The 21,021-nt window shown below is 45.6% G+C and overlaps 1 protein-coding gene across 2 annotated transcripts in view; it reads right to left on the minus strand.

Moving 5' to 3' along the window:
• vps53 (VPS53 subunit of GARP complex) overlaps positions 1-21,021 on the minus strand; it is a 328,676-nt gene that overhangs the window by 239,554 nt on the left and 68,101 nt on the right. For both annotated transcript variants that reach the window (XM_078422197.1, XM_078422198.1), the window contains exons 5-7: positions 7,269-7,355; positions 4,032-4,147; positions 943-1,062 (exon numbers count right to left, since the gene is read on the minus strand). In XM_078422197.1, coding sequence (XP_078278323.1) covers positions 943-1,062; positions 4,032-4,147; positions 7,269-7,355 — 323 coding nt within the window. The remainder of the gene's footprint in view (positions 1-942; positions 1,063-4,031; positions 4,148-7,268; positions 7,356-21,021) is intronic.

The raw sequence follows: 21,021 nt of genomic DNA on the forward strand, positions 1-21,021 counted from the left end.
GGCTGAACCACACTCAGTGAATAGCATCTTGACATAGGTGTTCTTACTGTCAAGATGTTCCGGAATTGAATGTATGAATGCAAAATGGCGCAAATTGCAATGGATCTAGACTCTTCTGGAGACTGGCTGATGTGGGCCATTACCAATCTTTCAAAGCACTTCATTGTGGTTGATGTTAGAACTACTGGGCAGGAGTTATAAGGACAGGTTACTTAGGGACTGGAAAGATCCAGGTTACTTTGAAGCAGCTGGGGACTGGAGTCACAAAGTGGCAGGCCGAATCCTGATTGAATCCTGACTGCGTGGAGTTTACAAGTTCTCCCTGTGACCTTGCAGGACCTAGCAGGTTTCTCTGGGTGCTCTGGTTTCCTCCCACATCCCTTTATCATGTATCTGTACAGTGTGGACGGCTCAATTGTAATGATGCGTTGTCTTTTTGCAGTCTGGTTAGTGCGCAACAAAAGCTTTTTACTGTACCTCGATACACATGACAACTAACTAGACTAAGCATCCCTAAAACATGCAGATTGAAGGTTAATTGGCCTCTGTAAATTGTCCATGGTGTGCAGGATAGAACTATTGTACGGTGACCGTTGATCGATGCGGATTCAGTTTCACTAAACTAAACTGAACTAAACATTTAAACACCCATCAGTCACTAATCTACCAAAGCTAACAGAATGGTTCACCAAATTTGCTTACTCCATTTATCCTTTTGAAATAGTGGTATAAGGGGATTATAGATGTTGTCGATTTTAACAGAAATAAACTTAGCTAAATGCACAAATTGTGATTTGCTTGCAAATTACAGGGAACTCATGGGAATTTGGATAAGGGGAGTAACTAGTTTTTTAAAAAAAGAATTAAAGACAGATTTGTTTTGCTTCTCCAAGGAAACTACAATCGGCGACCTGAAGCTAAACGGAAGCTTTGATACGTTACCTTTCAGAGAGTTGGCGGATCTGTGGAATCCCCATATACTTGTGGAAGTGCTCCAGCACGTTGACCACCCCTTGCATCAGGTTAGACACTTCTCCATACTGTCTACGACAGGTCATAGTCCTGGCCAAATAAAGAATGGGATCAGAACCACCAACGCTACATTTGTTAACAACAAAAAATGCAGTGGAACCCCTCAACCAACCCTCGGCAATCCCGATTTTAATAAAATATACACAAAATAATAACTTGAGAGTTCAGAACCGCGCTGATGATGAGGATTTCACAATATATGGCATTAAGTGTGTAGGAAAATAACTGCAGATGCTGGTACAAATCGAAGGTGTCACAAAATGTTGGAGTAACTCAGCGGGTCAGGCAGCATCTCTGGAGAGAAGGAATGGGTGACGTTTCGGGTTGAGGCCCTTCTTCATGGCATTAAGTGTGTTTCTTTTTGGTTTATGACCAGCATAAATTCACTGTCTAGAAAATAATTCCATTATTTCCCTAAAGAAACATTGGTGCTATTCCACATATTTGAGGACTAATAGATTCATATGACAGTTATTTCAATCGAGTGCATCCGTGATTAAAGCCGACCAACTATTTCCATTTTGTTAGGTATTGGAGAAACGTATTAATGAGCAACTACAATGTTGTTCAACAAAGGAATCACTGAGTCCTAAACTCATGTTTTGACTGTAATCTAGCAATATAAATCTGGGGCGGCGCGGTGACGCAGCACTAGAGTTGCTGCCTTGCAGCGCCAGAGACCCGGGTTCAATCCTGACTACGGGTGGTGTCTGTACGGACTTTGTACGTTCCGTCTGTGACCACGTAGGTTTTCCCTAGGTATTCTGGTACCACATACCAAAGATGCACAGGTTTGTAGATTAATTGGCTTCGGTAAGAATTATAAATTGTCCCTAGTGTGTGGGATAATGCTAGTGCACGGGGGTGATCGCTGGTCGGCACGGACCCGGTGGGCCGAAGGGCCTGTTTCCGCGCTGTATCTCTAAACTACTCTAAACTAAATCCTTCTGACTGCCGCACCACTTAAACACCTGGTAAATGAAGGAAGTGCCTTTTGAAGTGCGGGTGTACAGAAACCAATAGGACCATTGTGCATTCTCAGCTGAACTCACTGATCTCTGCCAAGACAGGATTAAGGGATCTCCAGTCAGGCGCACAACCCTCAGCAAGGGAAGATGATAATCTGTAACGTGAAAATCATGCAATGTATGAAGGCCTTATGCAAAAGAGTTGAGCTTGACCAAACGGATTAGTAAAGTTGAATAATCTGCCAATACTCAGCATCTAGATGCTAAACTGCCAAAGGGTGAAGAATCCAAGTCAGCAAAATTCAATAGTAGAAGGAATCGTCGCCTAAGGTAGGCAGCAGTGAAGATTCATACACTACATTGATTTAAAAAAGTAGGTCAAATTTAGTAAATGCCCTTCAGAGGAAGGGAAAATAGTGAGCTAAAAACCTTTTGCACATAAGATCCAGACAACTTGTTCATATTGATATCATTTTATTATTTTTTAACTTATTTACTGAAATAAAATTATTTCCAGTTTCTATTTACCACCACCTTTTCTTTATGAAGTTATTAAAAAGGACCTGCAGATGTTGGTTTATACCAAAGACGAAAAAAAAATGCTGGAGTAACTCAGCGGGTCAGGCAACATCTCCGGAGAGAAGGAATGGTGGACGTTTCGGGTCGAGACCCTTCCTCAGACTGATGTCAGGGGAGGGAGACATCTAGGATTACCAACGTCCTCACTCCCAAATACGGGACAACGGGTGACGTCACCACCCCACGTGACCTCACCCAGCCAGCGTCCATGTGCTCCCACTCCACCAATGGCGGCCGCCCGGACGCCACCTAACGAAAGTTGCGTAGCAACCGGTCTCCCAGCCCGGGCGGCCTCCATTGGTGGAGCGGGAGCATGTGGCCGCTGGCTGGGTGAGGTCACGTGGGGCGGTGACGTCACCCTTTGTGCCTTATTTGAGAGTGAGGAGGTTGGCAACCCTACTAATACGGGACACGGGCAGTCCCGTGCGGGACAAACTAATTTAGCCCAAAATACTGGATGTCTCGGCTAATACGGGACAGTTGGCAACCCTACCTCTCTCCCCACTGTTTAGACTTTAGAGATACAGCACGGAAAATGGCCCTTCAGCACACCAAGTCCGCACCGACCAGAGATCATCCCGTACACTAACACTTTTCCTACACACCATGGACATTTTACAAACTCCGTACAGACAGTACCCATAGTCAGGATGGAACCTGGGTCTCTGGCGTTGTAAGGCAGCAACTCTACCGCTGCGTCAGTGTGCTACCCCTTCCTCTATCTCTCCCCTCCTTCCTCCAGTAAAAGTTTGTTAAGTTCACAACTACGTATCTCTCTTGGGCTCCCACCTGTCCCTAACCAACAAGCAGCCTATCAGGGAACCCCCTTGCCTGAGGTCATCTGTTGCCAGCCCTGATTTGTCCTGTTTTTTTCCTTTGCGTCCAGTTTTCTCCCCCACTCTCAATTTGAAGAAGGTCCCGACCCAAAACGTCACCTATCCACTTTCTCCAGCGATGCTGCCTGACCCGCTGAGTTACTCCTGCATTTTTCTGTCCACCTTTTCTTGAGAGGAACAGATTGGGGAGATGCTCAGAGTAGGGGAATCGAGGACCAGAGGACATGGGTTCAAGGCGAATGGGGGAAAAGATTTAATAGGAATCTGAGGGGTAAATTTTTCACACAAAGGGTGGTGGGTGTATGGAACAAGCTGCCAGAGGAGGTAGTTGAGGCTGGGAACGTTTGAGAAATAGTTAGACAGGTACATGGATAGGACAGGTTTGGAGGGAGATGGACCCAGCCCAGGCAGGTGGGACTAGTGTAGCTGGGACATGTTGACCGGTGTGGGAAGTTGGGCCGAGAGGCCTGTTTCCACGCTGTATCACTCTATGACTCTAGGTACATGTGACTATAAAGGATAATTGAATTGTCCGATACCAGTAGGAGTGAATGCACGCTTAAAATCTAGCTGCGTTAGACACCATATCACACATCCGTTACAAATGACTACTTACTCCAAGGAGTCGACACCTCCCGCAAGCATATGCAGGTGATTGAGCGTGGTAATGGAAGTCGTCAGGTGGCGTTTGGCATGATCAAGCTGCTTAATGTCCCGGGTGATTTCTTTGACCTAAAGGACACAGTTTGAAAAGGTCACTTCAGCCAGAGCAGAATTCCTAACTCCGCATTGATTACAAGCTTACATAGACTGGCTCACTAGTTATCCATTGCAATCTGAATCCTTAAAGTTACAAAAGATGGCAAACACAAACATTTTGTCGTGGGAATATGATACCCGCTCACATATTTAAGCTGTTTACTTGCAGAGTACTGAGTCCACCACGATGAAATTCAGAGACAGACACAAAATGCTGCAGTAACTCGGCGGGTCAGGCAGCATCTCGGGAGAGAAGGAATGGGCGATGTTTCGGGCCGAGACCCTTCTTCAGACTGATGTCAGGGGAGGGGGCAGGAGAAGGGTCTCGACCCGAAACGTCGCCCATTCCATCTCTCCAGAGATGCTGCCTGACCCGCTGATGAGTTACTCCAGCTTTTTGTGTCTACCTTCGATTTAAACCAGCATCTGCAGTTTTTTTCCTAAGAAATTCAGAGACAGGGGGAACTGCAGACGGTGGAATCTTGAACAAAACGCAACAAACTGGAGTGACTCAAACTGTAGTTACCTAAAATGAGAGAATTCAATGTTAATACCATTGGGTTGTAAGCTACCCAAGCAGAACATGAGGAGATGCTCCTCCAATTTGAATGTGGCCTCACTCTACCAATGGAAGAGGCCCAGGACAGGCCAGTCAGTATGGGAGTTGTCTAAATTTGGGCCATTAAATATTCATGCCATTTGGTATGTCAGTGATTGCAGACTTTAAGTTTCTGCACTTCAGCATAACATGCTGCAACTGTACAAAATCATGACTCTGTACGAAAACACACAGTCTCTTGCCCAGAATAGGGGAATCGAGAACCAGATGAGATAGGGTGAGGGAAAAAAAAAAAATTAATAGGAACTTGAGGGGTGACTTTTTTTCCACAAAAGGTGGTGGGTGTATGGAACGAGCTGCCGGAGGAGATATTTGAGGCAGGTACTGTGGTAATGTTTAATAGACATTTGGACGGGTACATGGATCGAATAGGTTGAGAGGGATATGGGCCAAACGGAGGCAGGTGGGACTAGTATAGATGGGGCATGTTGGTCAGTGTGGGCAAGTTGGACCGAAGGGCCTGTCACACTCTATGTCACACAGTGTGGAAAATGTCACGCAAGAAGACCCTGTGAGTGCAGGTGGTGGGGTGAGGCAGGTGATCACACAGAAGAGCACCACACTCCACTCTCCCTGTATTTCCCCAGACTTCAAGAACAGCCTTTCATTTAGCTGGTCAGTGGCTGCAATAGTGGCTGCGGCAGTCCCTGAAAGTCTACCATTTGCCCAGTAACATCCCAAGCAGTTGCAAGCTTTCCATACACCTTCGGTTGGGAAACTTGTAACTGTATATGTCACTGTATATATATATATATATAAGAGATTACGTAACTGCAACTGTATATGTAAATGTATATGTTGGAAAACTTATAGTTTCTGTCAAGGCAAGAGATACAATACAGCTGTTCGCAAAGTATTTTTTTGTCAATTTGGGCAATTGCTTACAGGAGGCTGGAATTAGCATGGCATGACCTGTTTTATCATGCCTAAATGGATCCAATTTTCATTCACATGTCCAATTTGAGTCATACATCACGGAAACTGCAATTCGGCTCAACCTGTCCATGCCCCATCTAAGCGAGCTCTATTTGCCCCCGTATAGCTCTAAATCTTTTAATAGTTCCTGCCTAAACGACCTTCTCTGGCACCTCGTTCCATACACCCACCACCCTCTGAGTAAAAAAGTTGCCCCTCAGTCTCCTATTAAATCTTTCTCCCCTCACCGTAAACCTATGTCCTCTGGTTCTAGATTCCACAGTATCTGTTCCCCTCGTGATTTTATACACATCTATACGATCAACCCTCAGCCTCTTAGGTTCCAAGGAATGAAGTCATGATTCATCCAGACATTTTTCTTCCACACCTGCACATACTCTCATTTGCCCAGCAACCCCAATCATGGAGGTCTCTACTGGCTTCCACTATAAATTCAATGTCCTTCCCTTCTCTCCCCCACCCACATAAAATCCTCCATTGCTCAGTATCACCCGACCTTTGCTGGTCTCACCATTCCACACCTATTGAACCTCATGGTTTGGGCTGCTAACTGTTCCCCATTTTGGTCATTCTTCATATTCTTTCGCCTTGATTTCATCCTTTACAGCTCCAACCTTAAATTTGTGTCTGTTATCTCTCTCCACAAGTTACAACCCCCCAAATCATCTCGTTCGCTATCTTTAGTTACCTTTACAAAATCCTCTGCGGCTCAGATATCAAATGTCAGAGAAGCACAGTGTGGAGTTAACATGGTCTCCCTGTTACATTGTGGGTTTCTCCGGGTTAGTTTGGTTTAATTTGGTTTAGTTATACAGCGCGGAAACAGGCCCTTCGGCCCACCAAGTCCGCACCGACCAGTGATCCCTGAACACAAGCTCTATCCTACACTCAAGGAACAATTTACCAAAGCCAATTAACCTACATACCTGTACGTCTTTGGAGTGTGGAAGGAAACCAAAGCACCCGGAGGAAACCAACACGGACACTGGGAGAACATACAAATTCCCTACAGACAGCACCCCTAGTCAGGATTGAACCTTGGTCTCTGGTGCTGTAAGGTAGCAACTCTACTGTTGCGCCACCATGCTACCCAGTGTCCCCCCCACATCCCAAAGACATGCAGTTTTATAGGTTAACAGGCATCGTATCTTGCCATGAGTGCATAGGGAGTGGCTGAGAAAGTGGGATAACATAGAACTAGTGTGAACGGGCGATCCATGGTCAGTGGTACTCGGTATCACTAAATTAAATATAGCACAGGTGTAAACAGGTGATCGATGGTCAACATGAACGCGATGGGCCGAAGGGCCTGTTTCCATGCTGTTTCTCTACACTAAACAAAACCAAATCCAATTTAAATCTCTCCCCTCAGGGGTGAGAAATTGCCCCTCGAGTGTGGGAAGTGGATGAACAAGTGGAATATCATGGAACTAGTGCGGATGGGTGATCAGCGTGGGCTTGGTGGGTCGAAGAGCCTGTTTCCATGCTGTATCTACAAACTCAACTATAACTAAACACTCCCATCAGTGTCCAACTTACCATCTGCTCCGATTTCTCTGCTTTGTCCTTAATGTCCTTAATCTTGGCAAAAAGCTGTTGAATGGCTTTCTGGGCTTCCTCCAGAGCCTGCAAAAGAAGAATAGGAAAGGTTTAGGACACTGGCATTGAACACAGATGGAGACAACTCAGGCAGGGATAAGTCTGAAGAAGGGTCTCGACCCGAAGCGTCACCTCTTCCTTCTCTCCAGAGATGCTGTCTGGCCCGCTGAGTTACTCCAGCTTTTTGTGTCTATCCTAGGGATAAGACACAATGGTCTCTCATCTAACTGTGTTTGCAGCCACCCAACAGGAGCTTAAGCATCAAAAATACAGAAATTTGTGACATTCAATATTTTAGATTGTGGGTCTACAATAAAAGTTTTGCTTCAAATTGAAGATCGATTAATGAAAAAAATATGTTTTTCCCCCCCAAAGTTATCAGGACCGACTAGAGGTTTGTGATTATTTATTTGCTTGCTTGAATATTTTTTATAGCTACAGACTATGGCCTTTCACAAGTGTGTTTTCAGAGGAATCAGCCGATTTCACGTTCCCTGGTGTACAAACCAAACAGAACTGGCAGGCGATGTGGTTCATCCTTCGTTAAAATCTCATGCACCATCACTTTTTGCAGAAACCACTTCAACAACACTCAAACCTCTTCAGTGTGGTAGTTTAAAACTCTAACCACTCTATGGAACATTATAATAATACATTTGGAGCCCAAATTCCAGTAGACTTAAGAACAGCAATTTATACAGTTTACGGGCGGCACTGTGGCGCAGCGGTAGAGTTGCTGCCTTACAGCGAATGCAGCGCCGGAGACTCGGGATCGATCCCGACTACGGGTTCTGTTTGTACGGAGTTTGTACGTTCTCCCTGTAACCTGCGTGGGTTTTCTCTGAGATCTTCGGTTTCATCCCATACTCCAAAGCCGTACAGGTCTGTAGGTTGATTGGCTTGGTAAATGTAAGAATTGTTCCTAGTGGGTGTAGTATAGTGTTAATGTGCGGGAATCGCTGGTTGGCATGGACCCAGTGGGCAGAAAGGACCTGTTTCCGCGCTGTATCTCTAAACTAAACTAAAGAGAGCTTCATATAATAGGAACTGATTAAAGTCTTTGGCCCGCAGTTACAGAAAAAATTAATCTTACAGTTAGAGTCAGAATCATGCAGCGTGGAAAGAGGCCCTTCGGCCCAACTTGCCCACACCGGCCAACATGTCCCACCTGCCTGCCTTTGACCCATATCCCTCTAAACCTGTCCTATCCATGTGCCTGTCTAAATGTTTATTAATGCTGTCTAAATCCTTCTATACAAATTGAACTAAATTAAATTGAATGATACGGCTTGGAAACAGGATCTTTTAACATCATCGTATCATTTTTTGAAAGAAATTTCCAACTGAGCTAACAGTCCTGTTATCACTGGCATGTTTAGTGTGCTGGAGCTAATTCAGATGAGTGTGTGTGTAGTGTGGAGATACAGCATGGAAATAGGCCCTTCGGCCCATTAAGTCCATGCCGACTTTCGATCACCCGTTCATACTAGTTCTATGTTATCCCACTTTCTCATCCACTCCCTACACACTCGGGGCAATTTACAGAAGCCAATTAACCTATAAACCCGCACGTCTTTGGGATGTGGGAGGAAACCGGAGCACCCGGAGGAAACCCACGCGGTCACAGGGAGAACGTGCAAACTCCACACAGACAGCACCCACGGTCAGGATCGAAATGGGGTCTCTGGCGCTGTGGCTGTGCTCTACTGGCTGTGCCACTGCCTTTCACAATCTTTAGATACCTCAAAGCATATTAAACCTAATTATTCTTCTTGAAGATTAGTGATTGCAGTAACACAGCACCAATTGTACGTGGAATATTCCGACCAATAAACTGAATAAATGTGAAAAAGGGCCAGATGATCTTCCTTTTAAATGAAAATGACAGAGGGCTAACTATTGATCAGAGCCCCAAGGACACCATGAGAAGAATAGATCAGGTAGACGCACAGAGTCTCTTGCCTAAGTTAAGGTGAGGGCGGAAAGATTGAATAGGAATATGAGGGGTAACCTTATTTACACAAAGGGTGGTGGGTGTAGGGAACGAGCTGCCTGAGAAGGTAATTGAGGCAGGTACTATTGCAACGTTTAAGAAACAGTTAGACAGGTACATGGATAGGATAGGTTTAGAGGGATATGGACCAAATGCAGACGGGTGGGACTAGTGTAGCTGGGACATGTTGGCCGGTGTGGCCAAGTTGGGTCAAAGAGCCTGTTTCCTCGCTGTGAGACTATGACTACGATAACGTTCCTACTCTTCTTCAAAGCAGCACCCTGAGCTCTTTGGCTTTCTCCTGAAATCCTATGATGTGAAACCCTGCACCACTGCTAATGCAGAACTCTGACTGCTAACTTGAACTTTGAAGGTTCTGAAGTGGGATCCGACCCCACAGCATCTGTCAAAGGAGCCATGGCTGACATAATTCATCAAGGAATTAATTCCAATAAATTCCGGGAAGTGTAAGAACGATTTTTAATTAGATGGAACTTAAAGATGAAAGGCATCAAAACATTGACATGCTGTTTTTTGACGTTACTGCAAAAAATGAATGAATTTCTGCAGACTGACAATTTTGTTCCCCTGAGCCTCAGGGCCTGAATCAAGGATGACTTAATCCACTCCAGTTCTAAGGAATATATGTATGCATTCATTATTTTATCTCATCTGTCCTTCTCATATGCTCCCTTCACTTACCTATTTGTCTGCTCTCTCCCCCCTTCAAATCACTGTTGCCCTCTCAGTTACCTTCCACTTCAGTCACTCCCTTCACTCACTCCCACTCTCTACGCTCCCACCCACTTCAGTTTAGTTGAGTTTATTGTCACGTGTACCGAGGTACAGAGAAAAGCTTTTGTTGCGTGCTAACCAGTCAGCGGAAAGACAATACACGATTACAATCGAGCCATTTACAGTATACAGATATGTGATAAAGGAATAACGTTTAGTACAAGGTAAAGCCAGCAAAGTCCGATCAAGTATAGTCCGAGGGTCACCAATGAGGTAGATAGTAGTTCAGCACTGCTCTCTGGTTGTGGGAGTCATCCCCTCCCTGCCAGCAGTCTCTTCATTCACACGCGCCCCTCGCTCTGCAGTCCCCCTTCATTCGTTCCTCTCTTGGCAGTCATCTACATACTAAAACTCGTTTGTTTGTTTGTTCATGAACTACAGCCAAAATGGTACACGATAGCGCGACAATTTTAGGCCCACCTTACTCACCGTCGCCCCTTTGGTGCTAATGGAAGAAGTTTCATTGAAATCGGTGTTATATTTTTTAAGTTATTCACATTTTAAAGCTTAAATCTATCTCCTAGGGAGGGAGGGGGGGAGGGAGGGAGAGGAATGGAGGGAGGGAGGGAGGATAAGAGGGGTTGAGGGGGATGGAGTGGGGGGAGGGGAAGGGGGAGGGGAAGGGGAGGGAGGGAGGGGAAAGGGGGGGAGAAGGGAGGGGGAGGGTGGAGAGGGGAGGGGGAGGAGAGGGTGCTGTACCAATGCAGGAGAGGTTTTAAATCTATCTTCTAGGGAGGGGGGAGGGAGGGAGGGAGGGAGGGAGGATAAGAGGGGTTGAGGGGGATGGAGTGGGGGGGAGGGGAAGGGGAGGGGGAGGGAGGGGAAAGGGGGGGAGAAGGGAGGGGGAGGGTGGAGAGGGGAGGGGGAGGAGAGGGTGCTGTACCAATGCAGGAGAGGTTTTAAATCTATCTTCTAGGGAGGGAGGGAGGTGGAGGGGGGGAGGGGGGAGGAGGGAGGATAAGGAGGGAGGATAAGGAGGGAGGGGGAGGGAGGGGAGAGAGGGGAGGGGTGGAGGGGAGGGGGGGAGGAGAGGGTGCTGCACCAATGCAGGAGAGGTTTGGGCCCAACGGGTCCACTTGGTCTAGTCTTCACTAACACGTTCCTCTCAGCAACTCACCATTTACACACCGCACTCTTGACAGCCACTAACTGCCTCCACTTTCCCTTTTCCATCAGTCTGAAGGAGGGTCTCGACCCGAAACCTCACCCATTCCTCTCTCCAGAGATGCTGCCTGGCCCGCCGAGTTACTCCAGCATTTTGTGTCTATCCTCGGTTTAAAACAGGATAAGCAGTTCCTTCCTACACATACTACTTTCCCTTTGCTCCTTTCCCTTACTCTCTCTCTCTCAGCTCCCTTCCCCTCACTCACACCCTCTAACTTCATCCTCTCTCGTTTACCCTCTCTCAGTTCTATTTCCTTCATTCATGACCCTCTCGGTTCCCTGCCATTCACACCCCATCCTCTTTTCTCCTTCCATGTTCCCTATCTCCTTCTCTCCATCGCTCCTATACATTTAGTCCGGCGACATATTCCCACCAACCACACACAAACCCTGAATGCAGACTGCCCCACTCTCCTGCTCCCAGTAGGAATCGTACAGCACGGGAACAGGCCCTTTGGCCCATCTTGCCCATGCAGCCCAAGATGCCCTGTCTAAGCTAGTCTCAATTGCCTGCATAATACATAAGTACATAAGTTCATAAGTGATAGGAGCAGAATTTGACCATTCGGCCCATCAAGTCTATGCCTTTCAATCATGGCTGATCCATCTTTCCCTCTCAACTCCATGCTCCTGCCTTCTCCCCATAACCCCTGACACCCGTACTAATCAAGAATCTATCTATCTCTGCCTTACAAAAAGATCCATTGACAGACTCCACAGCTTTCTGTAGCAATGAATTCCACAGATTCACCACCCTCTGACTAAAGAAATTCCTCCTCATCTTTTATTCTGAGGCTATGACCTCTGGTCTTAGACTATCCCACTAGTGGAAATATCCTCTCCACATCCACTCTATCCAGGCTTTTCACCATTTGGTAAGTTTCAGTGAGTTCCCCCCTCATCCTTCCAAACTCCAGTGAGTACAGGCCCAGCACCATCAAATGCGCATCATATGCTAACCCACTCATTCCTGAGACCATTCTCGTAAACCTCCTCTGGACCCTCTCCAGGGCCAGCACAACTTTCCTCAGATATGGGGCCCAAAATTACTCACAATACTCCAAATGCGGTCTGACCAACGCCTTATGCAGCTTTAGCATTACATCCCTGTTTTTGTATTCTAATCCATTCTAAATAAATGCTAGCATTGCGATTGCCTTCTTTACTACCGATTCGACTTGCAAATTATTTTAGTTTAGTTTAGTTCAGCGTGGAAACAGACCCTTTGGCCCACCGAGTCCACACCGACCAGCGATCCCAGCATATTAACACTATCCTACATGTATAAGAAAATAACTGCAGATGCTGGTACAAATCGATTTATTCACAAAATGCTGGAGTAACTCAGCAGGTCAGGCAGCATCTCGGGAGAGAAGGAATGGGTGACGTTTCGGGTCGATACCCTTCTTCAGACTGATGTCGGGGGTGGGACAAAGGAAGGATATAGGTGGAGACAGGAAGATAGAGGGAGATCTGGGAAGGAGGAGGGGAAGGGAGGGACAGAGGAGCTATCTGAAGTTGGAGAAGTCGACGTTCATACCACCGGGCCGCAAACTGCCCAGGCGAAATATGAGGTGCTGCTCCTCCAATTTCCGGCGGGCCTCACTATGGCACTGGAGGAGGCCCATGACAGAGAGGTCAGACTGGGAATGGGAGGGGGAGTTAAAGTGCTGGGCCACCGGGAGATCAGTTGCGTTAATGCGGACCGAGCGCAGGTGTTCAGCGAAGCGATCGCCGAGCCTGCGCTTGGTTTTGCCGATATAAATAAGTTGACATCTAGAGCAGCGGATGCAATAGATGAGGTTGGAGGAGGTGCAGGTGAACCTCTGTCTCACCTGGAAAGACTGTTTGGGTCCTTTGATGGAGTTGAGGGGGAGGTAAAGGGACAGGTGTTGCATCTCGTGCGGTTGCAAGGGAAAGTGCCCGGGGTTAGGGTGGTTTGGGTAGGAAGGGACGAGTGGACCAGGGAGTTGCGGAGGGAACGGTCTCTGCGGAACGCAGAGAGGGGAGGGGATGGGAAGATATGGCCAGTGGTGGGGTCCTGTTGTAGGTGACGGAAATGTTGGTGGATGATATGTTGGATCCGCTGGCTGGTGGGGTGGAAGGTGAGAACGAGGGGGATCCTGTCCTTGTTGCGAGTGGGGGGAGGGGGAGCAAGAGCGGAGCTGCGGGATGTAGAAGAGACCCTAGTGAGAGCCTCATCTATAATGGAGGAGGGGAAGCCCCGTTTTCTGAAAAACGAGGACATCTCGGAAGCCCTAGTCTGAAACACCTCATCCCGGGCGCAGATGCGGCGTAGACGGAGGAATTGGGAGTAGGGGATAGACTTTTTGCAGGGGACCGGGTGGGAAGAAGTGTAGTCCAGATAGCTGTGCGAGTCGGTGGGCTTGTAGTAAATGTCCGTCACTAGTTTTTCTCCTGTGATGGAGATGGTGAGGTCCAGAAACGGGAGGGAGATGTCAGAGATAGTCCAGGTATATTTACGGGCAGGATGGAAATTGGAGGTGAAGTGTATGAAGTCAGTGAGTTCTGCATGGGTGCAAGAGGTAGCACCAATGCAGTCGTCGATGTAGCGGAGGTAGAGTTCGGGGATGGGGCCAGTGTACGTCTGGAACAGGGATTGTTCGACGTACCCGACAAAGAGGCAGGCGTAGCTAGGGCCCATGCGAGTGCCCATAGCTACGCCTCTGGTTTGGAGGAACAATCTACTATCCTACTATCCTACATACACTGGACACAATTTACACTTATACCAAGCCAATCAACCTACAAACCTGTACGTCTTTGGAGTGTGGGAGAAAACCCACGTGGTCGCGGGGAGAACGTACAAACTCCGTACAGACAGACAGCACCCATAGACGGGATTGAACCCGGGTCTCCGGCGCTGCAAGCACTGTAAGGTAGCAGCTCTGCCGCGGCACCACCGTTCCGCCGTTTCACTATTCGGTACGTTTCAATGAGGTCCCCCCTCATCCTTCCAACTCCAGCAAGTACAAGCCCAGTGCCGTCAAACGCTCATCATATGTTAACCCACTCATTCCTGGGATCATTCTCGTAAACCTCCTCTGGACTCTCTCCAGCACCATTAACTAAATTAACTTTTTGAGAAATCCTGCACAAGCACTCCTTTAGACCTCTGACTTCTGAATTCTCTCCGCCTTTATCCCTACTACCAAAATGCATGACTCCACACTTTGCTACACTGTATTCCATCTGCCACTTCTCTGCCCACTCTCCCAACCTGTCCAAGTACTTCTCCATTTGGCCCATATTCCTACTACTTTCTACTGTGGAGAAGCCATCTGTAATCACACTTCATGTGTAAATCATACTCCATGACGTCCTCCATTGTCATAGTGAGGCCCACCACAAATTGGAGCAACAGCATCTTATATTTACTCTTGGGCAGTTTACACCTGAGCAGAATGAACATTGACTTCTCTAACTTCAGATAGTCCCTCTGTCCCTCTCGATCCCCTCCCCCTTCCCAGTTCTCCCACTGTCTTCCTGTCTCCTACTACATCCTATCTTTGTCCCGCCCCCTCCTCTGACATTAGTCTGAAGAAGGGTCTCGACCTGAAACGTCACCCATTCCTTCTCTCCTGAGATGCTGCCTGACCCGCTGAGTTACTCCAGCATTTTGTGTCTACCTTCAATTTGAACCAGCATCTACAGTTATTTTCCTACACTTCATGTGTAGGGACTGAATGCAAAAAAAGGAACAACGTTGAACTTGTGTGAATGGATGATCGATGATTTGTGTGGACTCGGTGAGTCGAAGGGTCTGTTTCCATGCTGTATCTTCCAAACAATCTCCCAAACTCCATCACTTGTCCTGCCCTGGGATCACCATTTATATTTGAGAAGAATGCACATGTTGAAACCATACACACGCTTCCTTTATCAACGTCATAAGCCTCAGAATAAAAGGATCTGCCTTTTGAATGGAGATGAGGAGGAATTTCTTTAGCCAGAGGGTGGTAAATCTGTGAAATTCATTGCCACAGACGGCGGCAGAGATTGATAGGTTCTTGTTTAGTAAGGGCGTCAAAGATTATGGGGAGAAGGTAGGAGAATGGTATCATAGAAGGGGGAAACAGGCCCTTTGGCACCACTTGTCCACGCTGACCAACATGCCCCCAGCTACACTAGTCCCACCTGCCTGCATTTGGCCCATATCCCTCTAAACCTATCCTATCCATGTACCTGTCTAATGTTTATTAAACGTTATGATAGTACCTGCCTCAATTATCTCCTCCAGCAAATCATTCCATATTCTGTAAAAATAGTTGCCCCTCAGGATCCTATTAAATCTTTCCCGCCTTCAGTTTAGAGGGAAAAATAGATCAACCACGATCGAATGGCGGAGCAGACTCAATGGGCCGAATGGCCTAATTCTGCTCCTATATCTTATGATCTAAATATGCAAAACTTACAGAGTTCCCTTCATCTAAAAAATCTCACCATTACTAATTAACAAGAGTATGATGGCACCACGCAGCCTGAGTAAATGTTGTGCATGTTCAATCTTTGAAGTCTTTGCTGGTGCCAATAACACGAGGAAGTCACTTCTGACACAGAAAACTGCTTAATGGAAACATGTCTGTTCCACCGGATTGATCTAAAAGCTGCAGCAGAAAGGGTAATGAGATAAGTAATGGAACAATTCTAAATCTCAGGCCAAGCATCGGCAAAATGTGCCGAGTTGAGTCAAAAGTAAAGCGCTGGAGGAATTCAGCAGGTCAGGCAGCATCTGCAATGAGAATGAATGCTGCCTGACCCATTGAGTTCCTCCAGCACTTTGTTTTTTTGCTCAGAATTTCAGCATCTGCTGTCTTGTGTGCCAACGAAGCGATGTGTTGCAGAGAAAAATAAAAGTGCTTTATTGTCATGTGTCCCAGATAGAACAATGAAATTATTACTTCTTGCGGCACAACGGAATATGTACACACAGAACACAGTAAACAATATAATGAACATGAGGAAAAAAAAGTTCAGTGTGTATATATACATGTACACACACGCGTACGCGCGCGCGCACACACACACACACACACACGTGCAAAAAGACAAAACCAATGCCCTCAAGTCAATGTAGTTGAGAGCTTATTTGAAGGTGGTGGTGTTTATAGCATAACTATCTACTCCCACCACCACAGTTACCAATAATAATGGGAACTCTCACAAGGAATTATCAGGATAAATTATACTGAAGGACAAATAGCTTACTAGCAGGCATCTTAGACTTTTGGCAGATGATATGACACAGCAATATTTATGCAAATAGCTGAATATTCAGAGGGATTATTTGATTTAATAAAAATAAACATTTTAAATTTGTTATTTTTTACGTAAATTGTGAGACATCTTTCAAAATATGTGTAGAAACAAGGAACTGCAGATGTGGGTTTACAGGTGCTCCTCAACTTACAATGGGGTTACGTTACGAGAAACCCATCGCAAACCGAATATATCGTAAGTTGAAATGCATTTAATACATGTGATCACGTGGCCGGATGCGAGCTGTGGCCCACTACGGGTTGTTGATCTTTGCACCATCGCAAAATCAAAATATCGTAAGTCGAAGCACCGTTAGTCAGGGAGCATCTGTTTACCAACGATAGACACAAAGTTCTGGAGTAACTCAGCGGGTTAAAAACTTTTCACTGAACCTCGGTACAGGTAATAATAAACTAAACTGAACTGAAGTGTGTCAGGCAGCATCTCTGGAGAAGAAGGATGGGTGACGTTTCGGGTCGGGGCCTTACTCCAGTCTGAAGAAGGGTCCCGATCTGAAATGTAATCAACCCTTGTTCTCCAGAGATGCTGTGTTACTCCCGCACTTTTGTGTCTACCTTTCAAAATATGTGTTTGGAAACTCGGCACCCTCATGGTTAACACAATTGTTTGATTTTCCAATTTCTTCTTGCTCAACTGATTTGCGTCTGCAATAAATAAAAATCCTATGGCTCAGTTTCAGGTGTCAGTTGTTAATTAGCAGTAATGATTTTTATTTGATCTTATTTGCATTCAGCTGCTGTGGTCTAATTACTGACAGTCCAGCTTCCGATGCTGCCTGAACCTGGAGAGATCGGCGAGGAGAACCCTCATAGAGCAAATGAGGCAGAACTGGTGAAAGGCAGAGATGGATGGTGCGTTTTCCAGGCTAAACAAGTTCTATCCTTCATGTCAGACTCCCACTGTTTTCTAGACTTGGGGAAACTAAATTCTCTTTCTTTATCAGGATGTTGCCAGGATTCGAGGGCCTGGGCTATTGCGAGAGGTCGGGAAACCCAGGACTTTATTCCTTAGAGCGCAGGAGGCTGAGGGGTGATGGTGTAGAGGTGTGTAAAATCACGAGTGGACTAGATAGGGTAAATGCACAGAATCTTTTACCCAGAGTTGGGGAATCAAGATAGACACAAAGTTCTGGAGTAACTGGAGGGCGGCATGGTGGCGCAGTGGTACAGTTGCTGCCTTACAGCGAATGCAGTGCTGGAGACCCGGGATCCATCCTGACTACGGGTTCCTTCTCTCCTGAGATGCTGCCTGACCTGCTGAGTTACTCCAGCATTTTGTGAATAAATACCTTCGATTTGTACCAGCATCTGCAGTTATTTTCTTATACTCTTTGACTATGGGTGCTGTCTGTACGGAATTTGTAGGTTCTCCCCGTGACCTGCTTGGGATTTCTCCCAGATCTTTGGTTTCCTCCCACACTCCAAAGGCATACAGGTATGTAGGTTAATTGGCTTGGTAGATGTAAAAATTGTCCCTAGTGGGTGTAGGATAGTGTTAATGTGCGGGGATCGCTGGTCAGCACGGACCTGGTGGGCCGAAAGCTCCTGTTTCCACACTGTATCTCTAAACTAAACTAAACTCAGTGGGTCAGGAGAAAAGGAATATGTGATGTTTCAGGTCGAGACCCTTCTTCAGACTGAGAGGAAAGGGAATATGTGACATTTCGGTTTGAGACCCTTCTTCAGACCGAAAGGGGAATCAAGAACCAGAGAACATAGTTTGTGGGACTATAGTCTTTTTGCTGACTGGATAGCATGCAACAAAAACACTTTGCACTGTACCTCAGCACATGTGACAATAATAAACTAAACTAAACTACTTTTTTGTGGGCGCATGATGTGACCTTCCAGAGGAGGTAGTTGGGCCAGATGCTATAACAGCATTTAAAAGTCATTAGGACAGGTACATGGATAAGAAAGGTTTAGAGGGATATGGACCAAATGAAACTAGCTTGGATGGGACATCTTGGTCAGCATAGACAAGTAGGGTTGAAAGGGCCCGTTTCCCTGTTGCATGACTCTATGACTCCCGCCCCCCTGACATCAGTCTGAAGACTGGTCTCGACCCGAAACGTCACCCATTCCTTCTCTCCTGAGATGCTGCCTGACCTGCTGAGTTACTCCAGCATTTTGTGAAATAAATACCTTTGATTTGTACCAGCATCTGCAATTATTTTCTTACACTATGACTCATGTCGCTCATTCATAAAATCCAATCCCAGAACTGTCAAGATAATTCTACATCATAACCTAAAAGACATCCAGTATCGTAAGCAAAACATAAAATACTGGAGGAACTCAATGGGTCAGGCCTTTTGTTTTCCGCAAGTTTTTTTTTAATGGAATTTGTTTACAGAGCTAACAATACAGACACTGCAGCATTCAAATTAATGATACCAACGCTTTACAGTAGATAATAAAATCAAAAGTATGAATACAGATTTCCCCTGAACTTCTAATCAATCCAGGGCATTTTGAAGTCCTGATTAATTTCTCCACAAGCGTTGCATTTCTCGATGTCACCTACAATTTTCCCAGAGGATGCAGACAATAGAACTCAGAAATAAAACCAAATACTCAATTTTGAATCTGTAAAGAATCTGACATTGATTCCAAGTAGAACCTGCTGATGCCATCAGGCAGGCAAGACAAAGTGAACAATTGCCACATCAGCTGAAACGCACAGAAACCTCCAGCAGCGTCAATAATGATTATAACTAATTCAAGAAGCAAAGCTCATGGCAGCAACTTTAGCTGTTATTGAGACAGACATTTATCTATTGTGTAAATTAACGCAAAAGAAAGTAATTATAGATCTACTCAAGCAAATGATAAATTAAGGCATTTCCAGCAAAGTAACAGCCTACCTAGCACTTTGGTTTGCATTCAGTCTGAGGTTAATAATTATTGGGGTTGCAGCTTGTAATTATGGTCACAAAGAATCTAGCTGTTGTGGCCCTGTAATTTGGTTCTATCGATCCTGCTGCCAGAGAAACGCCGCCTCTTGGGAGGGAATGCATGGGCAATATTTCAGGCCAGGACTCTTTATCAGTCTGATATGACTGGTATCCAGTCCCAGAGTCATTAGCGTCATACAGCACGGAAACAGGCCCTTCGGCATAACTTGCCCATGCCGACCAAGATGCCAACTGCCTCCTCTGGCAGCTCGTTCCATATACCCACCACCCTCCTGAGTAAAAAAAGGTGGTCAGAGATAATAGATTTTTTATTCCCGAAAAACGCACCACTCATTAGTATTTTACAGGACAGAAGCCAGAAATTGCATACTATTTTAAAGACAACATATCATATCCCATTGCTACATGCTGTGGTTTGATAGCCTTTCCCATAGAAACACTCTGATAAAGTTAAAAGCTCTTTTGCTACGAAACAGAAAGTCAATTATTCGAGGGATTTAAGCATACCCAACGTGGACATTTTGAACATGGATCTGCAATGTCAACAGCCAAGGGCAATAGGCCGTGGAATTCGGCAAATTTACAAGATCGCAAACCCAGATGGCTGTCATTCAAAAAACAAACAGTGCCATTGTGTCTTGAACATTTGACAGGTGCTGTTTATTGAAGGATTCCAGAGAAAATGGCACGCTTGATATCCAAATCCACATTCACACAAGTCTGATGCAGAATTAAGCCAGCGGATGATAACGAAACAAATATAAACCAAATCTCATTCCATTTAAACAGCTATCCATTCATCCATTTAATATTTTCCGGTCCTAATCAAGATTATATGTATAAATGACTACAATGCACTATAACATTAATGCACCGAGGCACAATAATATTTGAAGGAAACAAGCAAGTCTCCAAGTATTTCAAACACATTTTGAAAAACCACCACTGGTCTAGAAGTCATGCTCTTAAATCGACATAGTTTAATTTTTTAGTTAGCGTGGAAACAGACTCTTCAGCCCACCAAGACCGCAACCCCCGTACAGACAGCACCCAAGGTCTGGATTGAACCTGGGTCTCTGGCGTTGTGAGGCAGCAACTCTGCCACTGCGCCACCGTGCCGCCGCCGTTCATTATAGTTCATGAACAAAATTTATGTATTTATGCAAGTATTCAGCCCTGTTGTTTAAAATAGCAGCCAGATAAAAGCGTTGATTGAATGATAAATAGGCATTTGACTTGATTTAATCACAAGGTTTGTGTAAATTCACCTTTAAATTACATTGATTGTGCAGCACAAGAATAGGTTATTCTACTCTACTCCTGCGCCACTGTGTTGCCCAAGTTTCTTGGATTACATAGCAGACAGACCCAATTATTTCTGACTTGCAGTAGCTTGTTATATTGTGTATGTTGAATTAGAGTTGAATTTAGATGAGATGCTAATCAATCTAGGGTCTTAATTTTTTTTTTAATATAGTAAATACAGGGATGTTATCTCATCTAGTAGGGTATCTGAAAGGTCA

The sequence above is a fragment of the Rhinoraja longicauda genome, chromosome 26 (genome assembly GCF_053455715.1).
Source record: "Rhinoraja longicauda isolate Sanriku21f chromosome 26, sRhiLon1.1, whole genome shotgun sequence".
NCBI classification, from domain to species: domain Eukaryota; kingdom Metazoa; phylum Chordata; class Chondrichthyes; order Rajiformes; family Arhynchobatidae; genus Rhinoraja; species Rhinoraja longicauda.